At 44.5% G+C, this 23164-nt stretch overlaps 1 protein-coding gene across 1 annotated transcript in view; it reads left to right on the plus strand.

Annotated features, from left to right (window-relative positions):
• The first annotated feature begins 567 nt into the window (after positions 1–567).
• Positions 568–23164, plus strand: part of LOC140199897 (thrombospondin-type laminin G domain and EAR repeat-containing protein-like) — an 83559-nt gene continuing 60962 nt past the window's right edge. The window contains exons 1-3 of the mRNA XM_072262401.1: positions 568–585; positions 16359–16579; positions 21341–21579. Coding sequence (XP_072118502.1) covers positions 16406–16579; positions 21341–21579 — 413 coding nt within the window. The 5' untranslated portion in view covers positions 568–585; positions 16359–16405. The remainder of the gene's footprint in view (positions 586–16358; positions 16580–21340; positions 21580–23164) is intronic.

The following is a 23164-nucleotide window of genomic DNA, read 5'->3' on the forward strand; positions in this document are numbered from 1 at the left end:
TCATGGTCTTGGCGAACTCTGTTCGATTGGTAAGCGCTTCCACTTTGAGACATGCCACGAGGAACATGCGTTGACAACTTAACAGTTGTTACACGTGAACAGTCCCTGGGTGGAGGGAAATTCGTATGAAGTTATTCCTTTCAGCCTCCGCTGCATCTTGAGCCTGCCGAGACACTCTGACAAACTCGCACTGCCGCGGTCCACGGTGCGAACTGAGCCGGCTGATGTGAAGCAGGGTGCAGTCTGTGAGTCTGGGGAAAGGCACCGAGAGGGAGATTTCCTCCACTGCTTGGAGACCCGGCCGCTGGCGGCGGATGAGAGCTGCAGATACATCGGCTTCTGAGGCGGTGGCGGCTCCGGTGTCCTCGGGCAGAAGCCCTGACGAGGAGCTGACTTGGCTGGAGGGTCATTGTGCATTGCTGATGTCATGGAGGGAAGGCAGACCGTCTGGAATTTCACCCCACCCGCCGGGACTCCCGTCTAAAAGAGGAGTTGACAGCGAACCAATCGTAAGTCTCATCACTGCTCTCTGGGCGCTCCAGTGCCTTCATTCTTCAGCAGCGAAGAGACTCCAAATCCGAACAGGTGAGCCAGAGGGAGAGTTTCCCCCTGTTTAACCCTTCCTTTCTCGGGATCAGAGATGGTCGCTGGGCTGGTCGGAAAGGCGAGATCCGGCCAGTAATCCCGAGAGCGGTCTGCGCGCTCCGACAGCCTCCCCTGTGATGCCGGAGGCGAGCGGGAGCAGTCTGAATTTCCCAGGGCTTTCGGAAGGGGATGGTCGGGACGAGCGCCGCGTGGGACAGGAGGGCTCCGGTTTATGGATGTGACTGAGAAATCCCGATGTCTGCTTACCTGATGATCTGCGCGGTCCTGCACTTGGGAGTGGACATCAATCTGGCCGGAAGGCACGGTCCGTGCACAGGTGAGCGCTCACAAGTGGATGGGGCAGCCGGAGAGGGGTGTGGAGGGGGACCTGAGACCACAGGGGATGTGATGGCCCGCAGGAAGTCGAGCCCGCGGCAAAGAGTGACAGGTGGAATTGAAAATAATGTAGGTAACAGCGCATCCAAGGCGACGGGATAATGTGCAGTCAGCGCTGACTCTATGGACTCATTGGTGTGGGATCGAGGGTGATTTACTGGTTTGGTGGGCTCCGAGGTGAATGATCGGTGTCGGTGTCGCTTATTATGGTCACGTGTACCGAAATACAGTGGAAGGTGCCCCCCAGGTAGGTCCATCCGCACGTAGTAACTTCGTGGCCACGGGAAAGAGACAGAAAGCAGTTCAGAGTGTAGCAGTTATAGAGAAGGTGCAGTGCAGGTGGACAACGCAAGTTTATTGTCATGGGCATTAAGTGCACAGGGGGATAAATACCACGGAAACTAGCTCTTCCTAGCAGCAGCATAGTACATTACAAGATGAGGACACGCACAAATTAAACATAAATGATACATGAATTATACGACGAACTGAAAGAAATGGCAATTCCGCAAGTACATAAAGTGCAAGGGCAACGATGAGCTAGACTGGGAGATCAAAAATCGCTTTTTAGTGTATGAGGGCTCCGTTCAAGAATCTGATAGAAGCCGGATTGAAATGGTCCTCGAGTCTAGTGGTACCTGCCCTCAGACGTCTGTCCGACGGGAGAGGGGGCAAGAGAGAATGATCTGAGTAGGATTATGTTGGCTGTTTTCCGGAGGCGTTGGGAGGATTAGACAAAGTTAGTAGAGGGGAGGCTGGTCTGTGTGACGAACTGGGCTGTGTACACAACTGCAATTCTTTGAGATATTGGGCAGCGCAGTTGCCGCCATGATGAGGCCAGTGAGGGTGATGTGCCTAATCTGCGGAGGGTTTGTCAAAGTTTTAGGTGACTTGCCAAATCTATACAAACTTCTATATTCCAAATCTATACAAAGTTTTGGTAGTGTGATGTATGTCAGAACTGTGAGATCTGTAATACTTTTAAACATACCCACCATTCGGAATCAAATAAAAAATTAAACAAATAGTAAACAATGAAAACATTTTTAAACAAGGTTAGATTTGATCAAATAAAATACAAAATTATCTCAAAACAAATTAATGCTACAATCAGTTATTAATCAGTGAGGGTCAAACACTTACTGCATCACAGGTGAGAATGAGATAGAACACAATGATTCTGGTGAAAACCAGACAAATTGTTGTGTGGCAGATGAGATTAAAACAATGAAGAGTTTAACAGGTGAGAGGAGACAACACAAACAGTGTGCGAGGAGCAGGTGAGGGGGGAAATAATATTGTGGCGTGAGGGTGTGAGTAGTCAGTGAGCAGTGTGTGATGGGTGGGGATGAAATTTTACCAAGTGTAACAGGTGGAAAGCATTTGTAAACAGTTTTTCAATATAACTGATGGTATAATGTAAGAGGTGCGAACAAAAATACCATAGCAAGTTGAATGAGAGTGAAACAGTCACCGATAGAATAGGTGAGAAAGAAAGGAAGACTTGCATTTACTGTACATGGTTGTTTTCATATCTATGACCTCTTCTGCTTCACCACCAATGAGGTACTTATTGTTATATTCCTAACATAACATTAGGAATAGAGCAACCAATTTCTGTACATGCAAACCCCTCAGCTAGCTACCACAATTAGTTCCCGCACCTACGACAGTTAGCCCCCATGTTAGGCCTCACAATTAGTTACAACAGTTAGCTCTCACAAGCAGCCATTGGGATAATGAGCTATTAAACTATTTTCTTAATCCCAATCTTGAATGAGGCATGAATATTGTCTAACACCCACCACCCCCCACCCCCATTCTTTGGAATCAAGTTGTGAAACCATTATATCTACTTGAGATTCTAGTTTAAAGTCCCATCCAAAAGACCAAAGCCCTGGACTCACTGGCAGATCTCTGCTGGCCAATCTGTCTTTATGTTCTGCTGACAGACTTTGCATGGTGCCCAGCAGTGAAGAATGAACTTTGCCCAGAATTTATACAAGGAATTCATCTCCTGGATCCTCTTTTAGTTGAAAACTGGCAGAGGATTCAATACTTCATTCATTTTTATACAGATTTTACTTGTGTCATCAAAACACGTGTACATGGTTTTCAACTCTGTGTGTGGTTTCAGTACTTTAATTTTTTTTAAAGTTTACTTACCACAAATTTTTAAATACTATTTTAAAAATGCTTTGGAACATTGTAAGTATTCAGAACCATTCCACAAACTTAATGCTCTTGACAGAGAACAAAGCTGACAGTCTGGCCTTGCCTTGTGTTGTGGAATGTTCCTGGAGTTTCCTGGTTGACCTGATTACCTCTGTGATCAGGTCCAGGACAATGTTCACTCCTGCTTTCCAGCTGCAAAAGAGTTAAATGTCAACATCTGGAATCCAAATGATGGGTATGGGTGACGTGCCCATTAAACAGAATTTAACTTAAATACAGTGTGGCAGATGAATTCAGTAAATATGTAATGTCACATGTAAGGAGGGGCAATGTGCATTGTGAAGACAAAACAATACACATTGCAACAAATAATAATCTGGCACGTAAGACAGGGAAGTCCATACAACAAAGGGTCAGAGTACATCACTGAAAAGATTGCTGATATAAAGATGTTACTGGAGAATGCGATGATGTAGAAAATGACATGGGAGAGTAAGACATTATCTTCAATTAACATGGGGGAAAATTGCAAAGAGCGATGAATACGGGATTTAAATGCACACGGTATACAGAATAAGGTGGATGATTTAATAGTGCATTTAGAGATTGGCAGGTATGACATTGTGGACATCAGTGAGCCGTGGCTGAAAGAAGATCATAGATGGGAGCTTAGCATCTAAAGACACACTTCATATCAAAAGTACAGGCAGATAGGCAGAGGGAGTGGGCTGCTCTGGTAAAAAACTGAAATCAAATTCATGGAAGGAGGTGACATAGGGTTGAAAGATGTAGAATCCTTGTGGGTAGAATTAAGAAACTGCAAGGGTAAAAAGAGTTTAATGGGACTTGTATAAAGGCCTCTGAACAGTATCCAGGATGTGGGGTGTAAATTAAAACGGAATATAGAAAAGGCATGTAAAAGGGGCAATGTTCTGATAATCATGGGGAGTTTGTATGCAGGTAGATTGGGAAAATCAGGTTGGTGTTTGATCCCAAGAGAGGGAATTTATGGAATGCCTATGAGACGGCTGTTTGGAGCAGCTTGTGGTTGAGCCCACCGAGGAAAAGGCAATTCTGGATTGGGGATAGTGTAATCAACCAGATTTGATTAGGGAGCTTAAGCTAAAGGAACCTTTAGGAGACAGTGATCATACAATGATGGAATTCACCCTGCAGTTTCAGAAGGAGAAGATAAACTAAAATGTAGCAGTATTACAGTGGATTAAGGGGAACTACAGGGTCATGTGAGAGAAGCTGGCCAAAGTTGATTGCAAGAGGACACTATGAGGGATGACAACAGAAAAGCAAAGGAATTTCTGGGAGCAATTTGGAAGGTGCAGGATGGACAAATCCCAAAGAAGAAGCAGCATTCTAAAGGGTGGAATAGGCAACTGTGGCTGACAAGGGAAATTAAGATATTGGAGCAGAGTTAGGCCCATTGAGATTGCTCCACAATTCCATTGTGGCTGATTTATTATCCCTCTAAACCCCATGATTTTGCCTCCTCCCTGTAAACTTTAATGCTCTGACTAATCAAGAACCTATTAACCTCCACTTTGATTATACCGATGACTTGCCCTCCACAGTCATCTGTGGCAATGTACTCCACAGATTCACTACTCTCTGGCTAAAGAGGTTCTCTCCACATCCACTCTACCTATGCCTTTCAATATTCAATAGGTTTCAATGAGATTCCCCTCATTCTTCTAAACTCCAGCTATACAGGCCCAGAATAATCAAGCACTCCTCATGCATTAACCCCTTCATTCCTGGAATCATTCTCGGGAACTTCCTCTGGAGCCTCTCCAATGCTAGTACATCTTTTCTTAGATGAGGGGTCCAACACTACTCACAATACTCCAAGTGTGGTCTGGCCAATACCTCATAAAGCCTCAGCATTACATCCTTGCTTTTATATACTGGTCTTCTTGAAATTAATGCTAACATTGCACTTGCCTCCCTTACTACCAACTGCACCTGAAAGTTAACCTTCAAGGAAGTTTGCATGAGGATTCCAAGTCCTTTTGCATTTCTAATTTTTGAATTTTCTCCCCATTTAGAAAATAGTCTATGCCTTCATTCCTTCTACCAAAGTGCATGACCATATACTTCCCTAAACTATATTCCATCTGTCATTTCTTTGCCCATTCTCCTAATCAGTCTAAGTCCTTCTACAGCCTCCCTACTTCCTCAACACTACCTGCTCCTCCGCCTTTCTTCATATCATCTGCAGGCTTGCTCAGAAAGCCATCAATTCCATCATCCACAAATGAGAGAATTTGCAGATGCTGGAAATCCAAGCAACACACACAAAATGCTGGAGGAACTCAGCAGGCCAGGCAGCATCTAAGGGAAAAAAGTACAGTCAACATTTCAGGCTGAGACCCTTCAGCAGGACTACACAACAGGAATTCCATCATCCAAATCATTGGCGTATAATGTGAAAAGGAGCGGTCACATTGAATGATATAATTTTATTGTCCAGATGTGGAGAGCACTTAATGTTCATCATAGCTGCCCTGGAGAAGATGGTGATGAGCTACTATTTTGAACTGCTTCACCCCTTCTATGGCAGATACTGTCACAATGCTGTTAGATGTGAAATTCCAGGATTTAGACCCAGCAACAGCAGAGACAGTACATTTCCAAGTCAGGGTGGCAGAGGGAAACCTATAAGTAGTATTGTAATCATTCACATACTCTTGTCTTGGTGATGGAAGACTTTGGTTTCAGCGATCCTTTCAGAGTGACCTTGATGAGTAATTGTAAAGGACTTGTGAGGATAGTCCATACAACACTCACCAAGCACTGGTGATAGAAGCAATGAATGTTTAGCTGCCAAATGGGATGTCATTCAAGTGTGTTGCTTTGTTCATGACTGTGTCAAACTTCTAATGAGCTTTGGAGCTGCTCTCATCCAGGCAAATGGAGAACACTGTGTAAGGATTTTGAATTTGGATGTAGAGGCTCAGGAAGTGACCTAGCCTCATGGGGATACCCATTTGCTCTTCTAGTCAACGTATTTATTTGCGATTTTGATCATGGGTGACTCCCAGAATGTTAATAGTGGAATGTTAACAGGGGAGGTTCACAAGAATGATTCCAGGAATGAAGGGGTTAACATCTGCCGTGCTGCTCCGCCATTCTGTCATGGCCGATCCCAGATCCCACTCAACCTGCCTTCTCGCCATATCCTTTGATGCCCTGACTGATCAAGAAACGATCATCTTCCACCTTAAGTATACCTACGGACTAGGCCCCCACCATAGTCTGTGCCAGAGCATTTCACAGATTCACTACTGTGTGGATAAAAAAAAATTCCTCTTTACCTCTGTTCTAAAAGGCTGCCCCTCAGTTTTGAGGCTGTGCCCTCTAGATCTAGATACCCCCACCATAGGAAACATTCTCTCCACATCCACCCTACCTAGTACTGTCAACATTCTGTAGATTTCAATGAGAATTCCCCCCCCCACCCCCGCTGTGTTCTTCTAAATTCCAGTGAGTACAGGCCCAAAGCTGCCAAACACTCCTCATATGTTAACCCCTTTATTCCTGGAATCATTTTTGTGAACCTCCTCTGGACTCTCTCCAATGACAATACATCCGTTTTGAAATATGGAGCCCAAAACTGTTGACAATACTCTAAATGTGGCCTGACTAATGTCTTATAAAGCCTCCGCATTATCTCCTTGCTTTTATATTCTATTAAGCCTATAAGACATAGGAGCAGGTTTACGCCATCTGGCCCATTGAGTCTGCTCCGCCATTCAATCATGGCTGATCCTTTTTTTTATCTCCTCCTCCATATCCAATCAAGAATATATCAATCTCTGCCTTAAATACACCCAATGACCTGGCCTCCATAACTGCATGTGGCAACAAATTCCACAAATTCACCACCCTTTGGCTAATGAAATTTCTCTGCAACTTTGTTTTGAAAGGGCGCCTCTCTATCCTGAGGCTGTGCCCCTTTGTCCTAGACTCTCCCACCATGGGAAACATACTTTCCACGTCTACTCTGTCTAGGCCTTTCAACATTCAAAAGGTTTCAATGAGAACCTCCCCTCATCCTTTTGAATTCCGTCAAGTACGGACGCACAGCCATCAAACACTCCTCGTATGATAACCCTTTCATTCCTGGAATCATCCTTGTGAACCTCCTCTGAGCCCTCTCCAATGCCAGCACATCTTTTCTAAGATGGGGGGTTCAAAACTGTTCACAATACTCAAGGTGAGGCCTCACCAGTGACTTATTAAGCCTCAGCATCACATCCTTGCTCTGTATTCTAGACCTCTTGAAATGAATGCTAACATGGCATTTGCCTTCCTCACCACCAACTCAACCTGCAAGTTAACCTTCCAGGGTGTTCTGCACAAGGACTCCCAAGTCCCTTTGCATCTCAGATTCCTGGATTTTCTCCCTGTTTAGAAAATAGCCCACACATTTATTTCTACTACCAAAGTGCATGAGCATGCATGTTCCAACTTTGTATTTCATTTGCCACTTTCTTGCCCATTCTCCTAACCTGTCTAAGTCCTTCTGCATCCTACTTGTTTCCTCAACACTACCTGCTCCTCCACCAATCTTCGTATCATCTGCAAATTTGGCAACAAAGCCATCTATTCCATCATTTAAATCACTTATAAATAGCAAAAAAAGAAGCGATCCCAACACTGACCCCTGCGGAACACCACTAGTCACTGGCAGCCAAACAGAAAAGGATCCTTTTATTCCCACTCACTGCCTCCTACCAATCAGCCAATGGTCTAACCATGCCAGTAACTTTCCTGTAATACCATGGGCTCTTAACTTGGTAAGCAGCCTCATGTGTGGCACCTTGTCAAATTCCTCAGGAAATAAATGCCAACATTGCGTTTGCTGACTTTACCATAGGTTCAACCTGTAAATTAACCGTCTGGGAGTCTTGCACGAGGATTCTCAAGTCCCTCTCCACCTCTGATATTTGAACCTTCTGCTCATTTAGATAATAGTCCATACTATTGTTCCTTTTATGAAAATGCATTATCATACATTTCCCAACACTGTATTTCATCTGCCTTTTTTTCCCCATTCTTCCAGTTTGTCTAAGTCCTTTTACAATCACACTACTTCCTCAGCACTATCTACCCCTCCACCTATCTTCATATCATCTACAAACTTTGCCACAAAGCTATCAGTTCCATTATCTAAATCACTGACAAACAATTGTGAAAGGTAACGGTTCTAATACCGACCCCTGGGAATACCACTAGTCAACAGCAGTCAACCAGAAAAGGCCCCCTTTATTCCCACTGTTTGCCTCCTGTCTGTTAGCCATTTCTCTATCTGTTTCAGTATCTTTCCTGTAACGCCATAGGATTTTATCTTGTTACACATCCTCATGTGTGGCACCTTATCAAAGGCCTGCTGAAAATCCAAGTAAATGACATCCACTGCCTCTCCTTTGTCACCATGCTTTTTACTTCCTTGAAGAACTCTCAGATTTTTCAGGCAAGATTTCCTTTTACAGAACCCATGCTGACTTTGACTTATTTTATCATTAGTCTGCAAGTACCCCGAAAAATCATCCTTAATAAGACCTCAACACTTTCCCAACCACTGAGGTTTGGCTAACTGGCCTATAATTTCCTTTCTTTTGCCTTCCTCCCTTCTTAAAGAGTGGTGTGACATTTGCAATCTTCCAGTCCTCTGGGACCATGCTAGAGTCAAGTGATTCTTGAAAGATCATGGCCGATGCATCTGTTATCTCTTCAGCAGTCTCTCTAAGGAATCTGAGACGTAGTCCACCTGGTCCAGGTGACTTATCCACCTTAAGACCTTTGAGTTTGCCTAGCATTTTTCTTTTGTAATAGCAATGGTACTCACCCCACCCCATTTCTTTGTCCTCCATTACTACCTCACCAGCATCATTTTCCAGTTGTCCAATATCAATTCTCACCTCCCTTTTACTCTTTATATAACTGAAAAAAACTTCTAATATCCTGCTTTATATTATTGGCTAGTTTGCCCTTATATTTCATCTTTGCCCTTGTATAGCTTTTTAGTTGCCTTTTGTTAGATTTTAAAACCTTCCCAATCATCCAACTTCTTACTCACCTTTGTTACCTTACATGCCCTTTCTTTGGCTTTTATGCATCCTTAACTTCCCTTGTCAGCCACAATGGCCTACCCCTGCCTTTTGGGAAAACTTTGTCTGTGGGACATATCTATCCTGTGCCTTGTGAACTATTCCTAGAAACTTCAGCCATCTCTGCTTTGTCATCATCCCCACCAGTATCCCCTCCAATCCACTTGGGCAAGCTCCTCTCTCATGCCTCTGTAATTCTCTTTATTCCATTATGATACTGATACATGGATTTTCGAATGGAAAAAGGATGCAACCGTGGTTGACAAGAGAAGTCAAAGCCAAAGTTAAAGCTAAGAAGAGGGCATACAAGGAAGCAAAAATTAGTGGGAAGACAGAGGATTGGGAAGTTTTTAAAAGCTTACAAAAGGAAACTAAGAAGATCATTAAGAGGGAAAAGATGAACTATGAAAGGAAGCTAGCAAATAATATCAAAGAGGATACTAAAAGCTTTTTCAAGTATATAAAGAGTAAAAGACAGGTGAGAGTAGATATAGGACTGATAGAAAATGATGCTGGAGAAATTGTAATGGGAGATAAGGAGATGGCGGAGGAACTGAATGAGTATTTTGCATCAGTCTTCACTGAGGAAGACATCAGCAGTATACCGGACACTCAAGGGTGTCAGGGAAGAGAAGTGTGCTCAGTCACAATTACGACAGAGAAAGTACTCAGGAAGCTGAATAGTCTAAGGGTAGATAAATATCCCAGACTGCACCCTCATGTTCTGAAAGAAGTAGCTGTGGAGATTGCGGAGGCATTAGCAATGATCGTTCAAAAGTCGATAGATTCTGGCATGGTTCCGGAGGACTGGAAGATTGCAAATGTCACTCCGCTATATAAGAAGGGGGCAAGGAAGCAAAAAGGAAATTATTGACCTGTTAGCTTGACATCGATGGTTGGTAAGTTGTTGGAGTCGATTGTCAAGGATGAAGTTACGGAGTACCTGGAGGCATGTGACAAGATAGGCAGAACTCAGCATGGTTTCCTTAAGGGAAAGTCCTTCCTGACAAAACTATTGCAATTGTTTGAGGAAATTACAGGTAGGCTAGACAAGGGAGATGCAGTGGATGTTGTATATTTGGATTTTCAGAAGGCCTTTGACAAGGTGTCACACATGAGGCTGCTTAACAAGATAAGAGCCCATGGAATTATGGGAAAGTTACATATGTGGATAGAGCATTGGCTGATTGGCAGGAAACAGAGAGTGGGAATAAAGGGATCCTTTTCTGGTTGGCTGCCGGTTACTAGTGGTGTTCCACAGGGGTCCGTGTTGGGGCCGCTTCTTTTTACGTTGTACATCAATGATTTGGATTATGGAATAGATGGCTTTGTGGCTAAGTTTGCTGATGATACAAAGATAGGTGGAGGGGCCGGTAGTGCTGAGGAAACAGAAAGTCTGCAGAGAGACTTGGATAGATTGGGAGAATGGGCAAAGAAGTGGCAAATGAAATACAATGTTGGAAAATGTATGGTTATGCACTTTGGCAGAAGAAATAAATGGGCAGACTATTATTTAAATTGGGAGAGAATTCAAAGTTCTGAGATGCAACGGGACTTGGGAGTCCTCGTGTAGGATACCCTTAAGGCTAACCTCCAGGTTGAGTCGGTGGTGAAGAAGGTGAATGCAATGTTGGCACTCATTTCTAGAGGAATAGAGTATAGGAGCAGGGATGTGATGTTGAGGCTTTATAAGGCGCTGGTAAGACCTCACTTGGAGTACTGTGGGCAGTTTTGGGCTCCGTATTTGAGAAAGGATGTGCTGATGTTGGAGAGGGTTCAGAGAAGATTCACTAAAATGATTCTGGGAACGAGAGGGTTAACATGTGAGGAACGTTTGTCCGCTCTTGGACTATTCCTTGGAGTTTAGAAGAATGAGGGGAGACCTCATAGAAACATTTCGAATGTTGAAAGGCATGAACAGAGTGGATGTGGCAAAATTGTTTCCCATGATGGGGGAGTCTTGTACGAGAGGGCATGACTTAAGGATTGAAGGGCACCCATTCAGAACAGAGATGCAAAGAAATTTTTTTGGCCAGAGGGTGGTGAATCTGTGGAATTTATTGCCACGGGCAGCAGTGGAGGTCAAGTCATTGGGTGTATTTAAGGCAGAGATTGACGGGTATCTGAGCAGCCAGGGCATCGAGGGTTATAGTGAGAAGGTGGGGGAGTGGGACTAAATGGGAGAAAGGATCAGTTCATGATAAAATAACGGAGCAGACTCAATGAGCCGAATGGCCAACTTCTGCTCCTTTGTCTTATGTAACTTATGCTTCTCCCTCTCAGATTGCAGTATGAACTCAAATCATATCAAGATCACTGTCTCCTAAGGATTCCTTTACATTAAGCTTCCCAATAAGATCTGGGTTATTATACAACACCCAATCTAAGATAGCCTTTCCCCTAGCAGGCTCAAGCACAAGCCATCTTGTAGGTATTCAACAAATACCCTCTCTTGCAATCCGACACCAACCTGATTTTCCCAATCCCGTTGCATGTTGAAGTCCCCCATTACAATTGTGATATTACCCTTCTTACATGTGTTTTTCAGCTCCCTTTGCAATCTCAACCCCACATCTTGGCTACTATTTGGAGGCCTTTATATGATTCCCATAATGTTTTTTAACCCTTGCAGTTTCTTAATTCCACCCACAAAGATCCAAACTATGGCCTTCTTTCAGCCACGACTCAGTGATGCCCACAACATCATCCTGACCAATCTGTAATTGCGCCACGAGTTCATCCACCTTATTCCAATTGCTATGCGTATTTTTAGTCCTGCATTCATAGCCCTTTTGAATTTCGCTTCTGTGGTAAAATTTGATAATGAGAACTGAGTATATTTAAATGAACAACACACTGAGATATAGATAATGATCATACCAGTTTCAATCTTATGAGTAAAAATGCCATGTAGAACATAACTGATAATATTTGTATTTTATTGGTACAGTTAATTTTTAATAGTCCAGAATGTTTTGTAAAGCTTGTGAATGGAGCTATACTGAGAGACAAATAAGAATAGGACGATGTGAAGCAGCAGGTGAGAAAGTGACAATATGAAGGTTGATAAGTGAAAGTGAGAAAATTCAAACTGAGGTGACAATGGGACAATATACATAGAGAAGGATGGAGACCTCACACAGTGCAGAAGCCTGGATTAGAAATGATTAGAACTTTGATTGGAGCAACCTCATAATCGCTGAATCAGAACCAAGTTTCAAAACCAATCACACAGTCCTGAGGGAAAATGAGTATTTAAACAGCCGACGCAAGGAAAGAACTTCACTGAGACCCCCTCCTCAATAATGGTGAAATTCAACATATATACAGAAGGCTAGGGTGAAGCTTCCAGAACCAACTTAATCTAGAAAAGCTGAATGCGTATGTGGTTATTAACCTTCTCTAGAGGTCACTGTCGTCAAAGAATCTGATGTCATCTAATTTGACTCAATCCAGCTGATACGATGCACCTGATCAGTATATAGTAAATCCTTATGTTTTGCGACAGCAGTACAGTGCAATATTTATTGGGTAGAGGAGGTTTGTGGTTTTCAGCTGCTATAGCCCATCCACTTCAAGGTTCAACATGCTGCGTGTTCAGAGATGCTCTTCTGCACACCACTGTTGTAACACATGGTTACTTGAGTTGCTGTCACCTTCCTGTCAGCTTGAACCAGTCTGGCCATTCTTCACTGACTCTCTCATTAACAAAGCATTTTTTCCCACTGAACTGCTGCTCACTGATTTTTTTTTTGTTTATTGCACTGTTCACTTTTAACTCTAGAGACTGCAGTGCATGAAAATCCCAGGAGACCAGCGGTTTCTGAGATTCTCAAACCTCCTGGTCTAGCACCAACAATAATTCTACACTCAAAATCACTCAGATCATATCTCTTCTCCATTCTGACATTTGGTCTGAACAACTCTTGACTATGTCTGCATACGTTTATGCATTGAGTTGCTGCTACATGATTGGCTGATTAGATATTTGATTTAATAAGCAGGTATATTTAATAAAGTGGCCACTGAGTGTATGTGAATATTACATGTTAATTCATAGAACTGGACATTAATTTAGAGCATAAAAACAGAAGTGTACCCAGGGATCTAGAACTATACACTAAATCCAGGTACAACCCAAAGCAGTCTATTTTAAGGGTAAAAACAATTCCCATTGAGGTTAAGGACAGAATCGGATGTGCATCTTCTCTGGCAGGTTTGCAGGCCATTACTTCCTACAAGGTGAAACCTAACAACGGCTGTGATGTTTCACTCCCAGATGGGTTCAATGCCTTTCATGCACCTTTCGAAAGGGAGAATAAAGCTACACTTGTGTGAATCCCTGCAGCATCTGGTGCTGTGATCCCTGTCTCGGAGGCCGATGTCAGAATATCTTTCAGGAGATTGACTCTTCGTAAGGTGTCAGACCCTGATGGTGTACCTGGTGGGGCTTTGAAGGCCTGTGCCAAACAATTGGTGGGAGCTTTCAAGGACGTTGTCAATCTCTCACCTACTTCAAAAGGCTGACAATCCTATCAGTGCCCAAGAAGAGCAAGGTGAGCTGCTTCAAAGACTATTGCCCAGTTGCACTCACATCTACAGTGATAAGGTGCTTTGAGAAGTTCGTCATGGCCTGAGCAAGGACCTGGACCCGCTGCAATTCACCTATCGTCACAATAGGTCTACAGCGGATACAATCTCACTGGCTCTCCACTCAGCCTTGGATAACCCGGACAATAGTAATACTTACATCAGGCCACTCAGTGTTCAACACAATCATACCCTCGGTTCTAATCGACAAGCTCCAAAATCTGGTCCTCTGTACCTCCCTCTGCAGCTGGATCCTTGACTTCCTGACTGAGACCCCAATCTCTACAAATCGGAAATAACAGCTCCTGCTTGCTGATGATCATCACTGGTGGACTTCAAGGATGTGTGCTTAGCCCACTGCTCGACTCTCTCTATACCCATGACTGTGTAGCCGGGCACAGCACTAACACCATCTATAAATTTGCCGACAACACAACTATCGTTGGCAGAATTTGAGATGGTGACGAGGAGGCGTACAGGACAACGTAGATCAGCTAGTGGAGTGGTGTTGCAGCAGCAACCTTACACTCAACGTCAGTAAGACCAAGGAATTGCTTGTGAAGTTCAGGAAGGGGAAGTCAAGGGAACACACACTAGCCCTCATCAAGGAATCAGCAGTGAAAAAGGTAAGCAGGTTTAAGTTCCTGGGTGTCAACATCTCCGAGGATCTATCCTGGGCCCAACATATTGATGTAGTTACAAAGAAGGCATGACAAATGGCTATATTTCATTAGGAGTGTGAGGAGAATTGGCAAGTCGCCAAAGATGCTAACAAATTTCTACAAGTGTACCATGGAGAGCATTCTAACTGGTTGCATCACTGACTGGTATGGAGGGGTCATAGCTGCAGAAAGTTGCAAACTCAGCCGGCTCCATCATGTGCACTATCCTCCCCAGCATTGAGGACACCTTCAAAAGGCGTTGTCTCAAAAGGGCAGCATCCATTATTGAGGGCCCCCATCAACCAGGACATGAGCTCTTCTCATTGCCACTATCAAGGAGGAGGTACAGGAGCCTAAAGACACACTCAACATTTCGGAAACAGCTTCTTCCCCATAAGATTTCTGAATGGGCAATGAACCCATGAACAGTACCTCAGTACTTTTAATCCTCTCTTGTTGTCCTACATGTTTAATTTAATTTTTATATATATATACACACACACACACACGCACGCACGCATGCACACACGCACACATACACAGGTCGACCCTCACTAATCCGATTACCTGTAATCCAGTTCCTTCGATAACCTGGCACTGATTATGCTGAAATTCGGCATTTTCACTAATCCGGCACTCCTCAGGTCCCAATGGTGCTGGATTAGTGAAGGTCGACCTGTGTGTGTGTGTGTGTGTGTGTGTGTGTGTGTGTGTGTGTGTGTGTGTGTATTGTAATTCGTTGTTTTTACTATTATGTATTGCAATGTACTGCTGCCATGACATATTTCATAACGTATCCCAGAGATATTAAACCTGATTCTGATTTTGAACCTCCAGCAAGTATAGCCCAAAGCTATCAAATGTTCCTCATGCATTAACTCCTTCATTCCTGGAACTCTTTCATTCCTGGTATCATTCGTGTAAACCTCCGCTGAGTCCTCTCCAATGCCAGCACATCCTTTCTTAGACATGGGGCCCAAAACTGCTCTCAATACGCCAAAAGCACGGTACTCCACAGCAGTCCTGTGGTTGTGTGGTGTACAGGTTGCTTGTAGGGGAGGCACACTGCTCAAAGTGGATGAACCATGGTTAATTTAGAAGGTTATGAAAGGAGAGCTAACAGTCCAGTGGTACAGCTGGCACTGCCACTGCCCCTGGTCCAATTCTGTCCTCAGGTGCTGTCTGTGTGGACTGAGCACATCCTCGCTGTGATTGTCAGTGTTCCCTTTAGAGGACTTCGGATTTCTCATATCCAAAAGATGTGTGGGTGGATGGAATAATCGGCCACTCACCCCTCACGCTATAGATGAGTGGCAGGGTCCGGGGAGTTCTTGGGAATGGGAAGGTGTGGGTGGAGAATAAAAATGGGATTAGTCTAGAACTTCTGTAAATGGTGCTGGATACAGTGTTCATCTCTTGGCTGCAAAGTGAGTCTTCAGGTTGTGGAGTCAGTTCATTGTTGAGGTGAGTGAAGTTATCCACGTTGTTTCAGGAGCCTGATGGTTGAAGGGTAATACCTGTTCCTGAACATGGTGGTGTGGGCCCTAAGGCTCATGTACCTCCTTCCCAATGGTGTTAGCAAGAAGACAGCGAGGCTTGGATGGTGGTCTTGATGATGGGTGCTGCTTTCTTGTTGCAGTGCTCTTTCTAAATGTGCTCAGTAGTGGGGAGGGCTTTACCTGTAATGGCCGTACCAGGCCGCAATGCTACTAGGATACTTCTCAGGCTCTACAACTCCATGAGTATAATTCTAGCATTGCAATAAATTACAGCCTGCTGATGCACCCCAATTTCTGTCATTAACATTAGTGACTCTTTTCAGATTTACAACCATTGGATCTCCTATCAGAAGTTGCTGAAGCCCCTCGAATGGAGATATACGGAGTCAGGATGGTCCAGGAACATGGCGTCCGTGGGCTACGATTCAGTAAGGATACAAAGGCAGTCAGCTTCTCCACCTCTCGCATCTTCAAAGTCTGCCGTTACTTCCCAGCAGAATTCTCCATTGTCATCACACTGAAACTGAACAGCATAAAATTAAAGGTACTTCCAGAACTGGTGGGATATTAATAAGCTACTTGACGCACCACCCTTGCAGTTTGTTCAGTCACTGACAAGAGACGTGGCATTGAACATTGAGAAATGAGTCCGTGACAAAAATATAACGGATACACTCAGGCACAATATTTCAAAAACAATAGCGTTTGATGGCTCTGGGCCAGTACTCACTGGAGTTTAGGGATTGGACAGACATCTATCCACTGGAGATCAGAAGAGCAAATGATGACTCCTTTTAAATACAAGGTCCTGAACGATGTTGGGATGGTTCACGTGGAGAAAATGTTTCCTTCTCCTGGAGAGTCTGAAACTAGGGGTCATATTTAAAGGGAAAGGTTGTTGCCTATTTAAGATAGAGATTAAGTTATTTATTTTCTTTCAGAAGGCTGTTAATCTTTTGAAATCCTTTAAACCATAGAGGAAGCAGTCTGACTATTATTTAGAAGGTATGTAAGTTCTTCAGAAGCATAGCTTCAGGTGGACAAGATTATGGAGTAGAGGGTACAGTCAGATGATAACCACAAGAGATTCTGCAGATGCTGGATATCATGAGGAACATATACAAAGTGTTGGAGGAACTCCGGAGGTTAGGCAACTTCTATGGAGAAGAATAAACAGCCGGCATTTCAGGCCGAAATCCTTCAGGACTGGAAAGTAAGGGGGCAGTAACGCTCATGATTGTGTTAAATATTGGTCTACCCTTGCTTCACTTTGCAGCGACAAGGACACCTAAAGCCGAACGGCAAAGGGCAGAAGACACTATAATGTCAACTCTGTTTCTCTATGCTTCAATGCCGCCAGATTTGCTGATACCTCCATTTTGCTTCAGGTTTCCATAATCCACGGTATTTTATCTTTCCCATGGAAGTCACAGAGAGATATAACATGAAAACAGATCATTCAGCCTGTCGTCTATGCCAGCCATCAAACACCCAATTACACTGATTTACATTAATCCCAGTTTTTATTCTTTGCGCATTCTCATCAAATCCACCTCCCACACTCCTATACTCTCACACCCCCACACAGTGAACAGGTCACCTGCCCACCAAATGCTCACAAGAAATAAAATGCCAAAAAACTGAAGGAGACCACTATAAAGTACAATTCAATCACATAAATCTCAGAACATCGAACAGTCCTTCCGTGATCAGAACTCATGCCTGATCCAAATGCCCAGTGGCGTCTATTGGGAAAAACCGCTAACCCCCTCCGCATTCACCTCGGTGGCCCCCGATGGAAGTGTTCGCTGACCGTTTGCCTCCGTTGGATCCTCACTTGCCCTGGGATGTCATCCGATCCCACAGCCTTGCAACTCTCCACTCGTTGAATTGACCACCCTCTGGCTCAGAAATTTCTCATCTCTGTGCTAAAAGAACACCCTCCTCTTCTGAGTCTCCGTCCTCTGGTCCTAGGTCCTTCCACTATTGGACACATCCTCTAGATGTCAACTCAGTATTAGGTAGGTTTCAATGAGTTCACCCCTCATTCTTCTAAACTCCAGCGAGTACAGACCCAGAGCCATCAAACACTCCTCATATCTTCACCCTTTCATTCCCAGGATCATTCTTGTAAACCTCCCCTGGACCTTCCCTGATGCCAGCACATCCTGAGATAGGGGGCTGCTCACAATACTCCAGGTGTGGTCTAACCAATGCCTATAAAGCCTAGGCATTATATCATTGCTTTTATATTGGACTCCTCTCAAAATGAATGTTAACATTGCATTTGCCTTCCTTACACCAACCCAACTTGCAAGTTAACCTTTAGGGAATCCTGCACTAGGACTCCTAAGTCCCTTTGCACCTCTGATCTCTAAATTTCCTTCTCATTCAGAAAATTTGAACAGGCAGGTTCACTTGGTGAACGATGATGTTGGTTGAAGGGCAATTTTTGCATCTGCTCACTATCAGATATTCCTCGGAGAACTTCTGCATCCATTAGTGGTGGCCACTGGGCAAAATCTAACATTGGACCTAAAGAGTCATATAAACCAGATGGTCTACACCCCAAGGTTCTAAAGGAGATAGCTGAAGAGATTGTGGAGGTATTAGTAGTGATCTTTCCAGAATCACTAAAGTTTGGAATGATTCCAGAGGATTGGAAAATCACAAATGTAACTCCACTCTTTAAGGAGGAAGAGAGGCAAAAGGCGGGAAATTATAAGGCAGTTAGTCTGACTTTGGTGGTTGGGGAGATGTTGGAGCCCATTACTAAGGGTATGTTTTCAGGGTACTTGGATGCACATGATAAAATAGACTAAAGTCAGTATGGTTTCCTTCAGCGGAAGTTTTGCCTTACAAATCTGTTGGAATTCTATGAGGAAATAACTGTCAGGATTGACAAAGGAGAGTCGATAGCTGTTTGCTTGGATTTTCAGAAGGCTTTTGACAAGATGCTGCATATGAAGCTGCAAATCAAGATAAGAGCCTATGGTTTAATGGTCAAAGGTTCAAAGTTTCATTTCATTGTCAAAGTATGTATATACAACACAACTCTGATATGTGTCTTCTCCAGATAGCCATGAAATACAGAAAGACCATACATCAACTTGCCCCACATGAAAAAGAAACAAAACTCGCAAACCCCAACATCCTCCATCCCCTCCCCTGCAAAAAAAACAGCGATGATAACAATTCCTGACCCGCTCACTCGCAAAAAAAAAGTGAGAGTAGCATTAACTCCCCTGTCTCACTGTCTCTCTCACTCTCTCTGTCTCGCTGTCTCTCTCACTCTGTCTGAACAGACCACCGGCCCACCAAATGCTCACAAGAAAGAAAATGCCGAAAAACTGAAGGAGACCACTATAAAGTACAATTCAATCACATAAATCTCAGAACATCGAACAGTCCTTCCGTGACTCAGAACTCATGCCTGATCCGAATGCCCAGTGTCTTCTATTGGGAGCGACTGCTAACCCCCTCCGCATTCACCTCGGTGGCCTCCGTTGGAAGTGATAGCTGACCGTCTGTCTCCGTTGGAAGTGATCGCTGACCGTCTGGCCTCTGTGGGGAGCGACCGTTCACCGTCTGGCACCCTCCGCATTCCCCTTGGTGGCCTCTGTAGTGTGTGATCACTGACCGGATCCGAACACTGCCGATCTGATGGCATCCATTGACCCCGTTTTGAGATGGAGTCATTCATGACCCTGCTTCCCATCTCTGATCTTTTCCAAGAGTCAGCCTGTGTTCTCAATCCTTTTCGGGTGCACGTCTCTGATCTGCACAAGGCAGCTCTCCAGACACAGCACAACACTAAATCATTCAATTGAGTTCCAAGCTGCACGTCACAGGCTCCAGCAAAAGGCATAGAAAAACAACAAAAATAACTTTTCTATCTGGAAGATAACGCCGGAGGAATCATGTTCGCTGGCGCCATCTTGATCGGAAACAGGAAAGATACTAGTGTGGATAGAAGATCGGCTGACTCGCAGGAGACAGAGAGGGAATAAAAGAGGCTTTTTTTCTGGTTGGTTGCTGGCAACAAGTGGACTCAATGTTCCTTCTAATTTTCCTTACAGCTGCACGGACCAACCATTGCTCTGAGCACGACCTTTTTACATGTCCTGAAAGCTGCACATCATTTTAATAAAACATCATTTGAAAGAAAATTCCAACTGCCTGACAGCAAAGGCTATGAGTGCGGTGGCGTTTTCACTACTACACAGCCACGCACCTGCACAGCTCAGAGGGAACAGTGCTAGGGGTGATTGGTGTTGGGACCACTTCTTTTCCCATTATATGTCAATGAAATGGATGATGGAATTGATGGCTTTGTGCCAAGCTGGTGAACTACATAGAGATGGGTGGAGGGGCAGGTAGTGTTGAGGAAATGGGAAATCTGCAGAAGGACTTGGATTAGGAGAATAGGCAAAGAAGGTTCAGATGGAATACAGTTGAGTTAAGTGTATGGTCATGTGCTTTGGTAGAAGGAATAAAGTTGCAGACTATTTACTAAATGGGAGACAAATTCAGAAATCAGAGGTGCAAAGGGATTTGGGGGTCCTTGTTCAGGATTCCCTGAAGTTTAGGTTGCAAATTGAGTTGGTGGTAAAGAAGGCAAATGCAATGTTAGCACTTATTTCAAGAGGACTAAAATATAAAAGCAAGGATGTATTGCTGAGGCTTTATAAGGCATTGGTCAGACTGCACTTGGAGTTTGTCGCCTTATCTGAGAAAGGATGTGCTGTGATTGGAGAGGGTCCAGAGGAGGTTCACAAGAATGATCCTGGGAATGAAGAGAGGAGCACTGGATGGCCCTGGGCCTGTACTCAATGGAGTTCAGAAGAATAAGGAGGGAATCTCAGTGAAATGTAACAGATATTGAAAAGCCTTGATAGAGGGGTGGTGTAGAGGATATTTCCTATAGTGGGTGAGTCAAGGACCAGAGGGCACAGACTCAGAATTTTAAGGACATCCCTTTGGAACTGAGACAAGAAGGAATTTCTTTAGCCAGAGGGTGGTGAATCTGTGGAATTCATTGCCACAGTCTTGATGGAATGGTGGTGCAGACTGGATGGATTGAATGGCCTAATTCTGCTCCTGAGTCTTATAGTTTTATTTTTAGCACTTGCAATGAAGCTGCACAATGCAAATCTCAGACTAGAGCTGGGATCAGTGCAAAGAAGCAAGACACTGACACAATGGTGCTAAGATATGTGTGTCACTGGTGTCGATTTATGAAAGAAGGAGACCTATAGGTATACCGGAAAACCTGCTCATGATGTGAATTTTATTTGCTCTCTAGAAGAACGAATACATTTTGTCGTTGATCCAAGAGGATTTAAACAACGTGTTGCTGGGGCTGAGGATCTCGCCTGACAAGCTTCACCTGGAGTTTGCCCGGGGCGGCCTGCCCAACAGCCGCAGGGAGCAGGTGACATTCCAGGACATCTACCTGGCTGACCACCAGTGGCACACCTTGGTGCTGGCTGTGTCAGCCAACTTTGTGTCTCTCACTGTGGACTGCTGCCCTCCTGTTGACACGTGAGTAATGCTCCACCAAACCCTTTGGCCAAGGTTGCAGTAGCCCCTTCAGCTCGCAAGTTCCAGCCCTCCACAGCTCGCAGCTATTGCACAACACTCCCTTGCCTGCCCCTTCACACCCAATTTCCCCACCCAGCCATCCCCTGGTCAGCAGCAGAACCGTTTTTCAATCCTTTCCTCTTGAACCCAGCTCAGCCTAGCCCAACAACCAGACTTCCAGTCTCTGACCCTCCTTCCTCTCCACCCCTAGGCCAAACATATCCTTCCATTTTAAAATTCAATTCATTTGTTCTCTACATGTGAACATTTCTAAAATAGATCTCCTTCTAGCCCACCTCTGAAGTGAGGAGACATAAGAGTCAAGTGTATTGATGAGTCTGGAGCCACACTGAGTAAGGAGGGCAGATTTCCTCAGTGAGCTCCAGTCACTCCTTGCTTTCTATTCCAATTAATTAATTACCTTAAATTTCCCAGCTTGCTGTGGTAGTATTTGAACTTGTGTCTATGTGATCCAGAACTCTCGCTTCCGGCGCAGTCACTTAACCGGCTGGTGATATTTCTCAAAAGCAACCTGAACTAGCCCCAGATTCACCTCATTCTTATTTAATAAACTCCATTAATGCAAAGTGTCGAAGCAAAGGAATTGTATGGTGTAAGCTTTCTCTCTCTCTGTCACTCGCGCTCTCTCTCTCTCGCTCTTACACACACACACACAGTCTCGCTCTCAGACGTGCGCTCCCTCGCCCTCCCTCTCGCGCGCGCAGTCTCTCTCTTTCCCACACTCTCTCTCACACCGTTTCTCCTACTCTCTCACACACAGTGTCTCTCTCACACTGTTTCGCTCGCTGGTGATATTTCTCAAAAGCAACCTGAACTAGACCCAGATCCACCTCATTTTTATTTAATAAACTCCATTAATGCAAAGTGTCGAAGCAAAGGGTTTGTATGGTGTAAGCTTTCTCCCTCTGTGTCATCGTGCTCTCTCACACACACAATGTCTCGCTCTCAGACGCGCACGCTCGCTCTCTCTCTCGCGCGCGCGCGCCCTCTCACACACAGTCTCTCTCACACCTCTCACACACAAACACTGTCTCTCTTATACTGTTGCTCTCCCTCTCTCTCTCTCTCTCACTGTCTCTATGTCTCTCTCTCTCTCTCTCTCTCTCACACACACAGTCTCTCTCGCGCAGTGTCTCTCTCACACCTTTTCACTCGCCGCTGATATTTCTCAAAAGCAACCTGAACTAGACCCAGATTCACCTCATTTTTATTTAATAAACTCCATTAATGCAAAGTGTCGAATCAAAGGGTTTGTATGTGAGAGAGAGAGAGAGAGAGAGAGAGAGAAAGAGTGTGAGAGAGACAGACAGTGTGAGAGAGAGAGAGAAACAGTGTGATAAGTAAGCTTTCTGTCTCTGTGTCACTCGTCCTCTCCCTCACTCACACACTGTCTCGCTCTCAGACGCACGCGCTGTCTCGCTCTCTCGCTCTGTCGTGCGAGCTGGCTCTCTCTCTTGCACACTGTCTCTCTCGCTCACTGTCTTGTGCTCTCTCGTGCCGTGTCCGTCTCTCGCTCTCTCGCGCA

The sequence above is a fragment of the Mobula birostris genome, chromosome 6 (genome assembly GCF_030028105.1).
Source record: "Mobula birostris isolate sMobBir1 chromosome 6, sMobBir1.hap1, whole genome shotgun sequence".
NCBI classification, from domain to species: Eukaryota; Metazoa; Chordata; class Chondrichthyes; order Myliobatiformes; family Myliobatidae; genus Mobula; species Mobula birostris.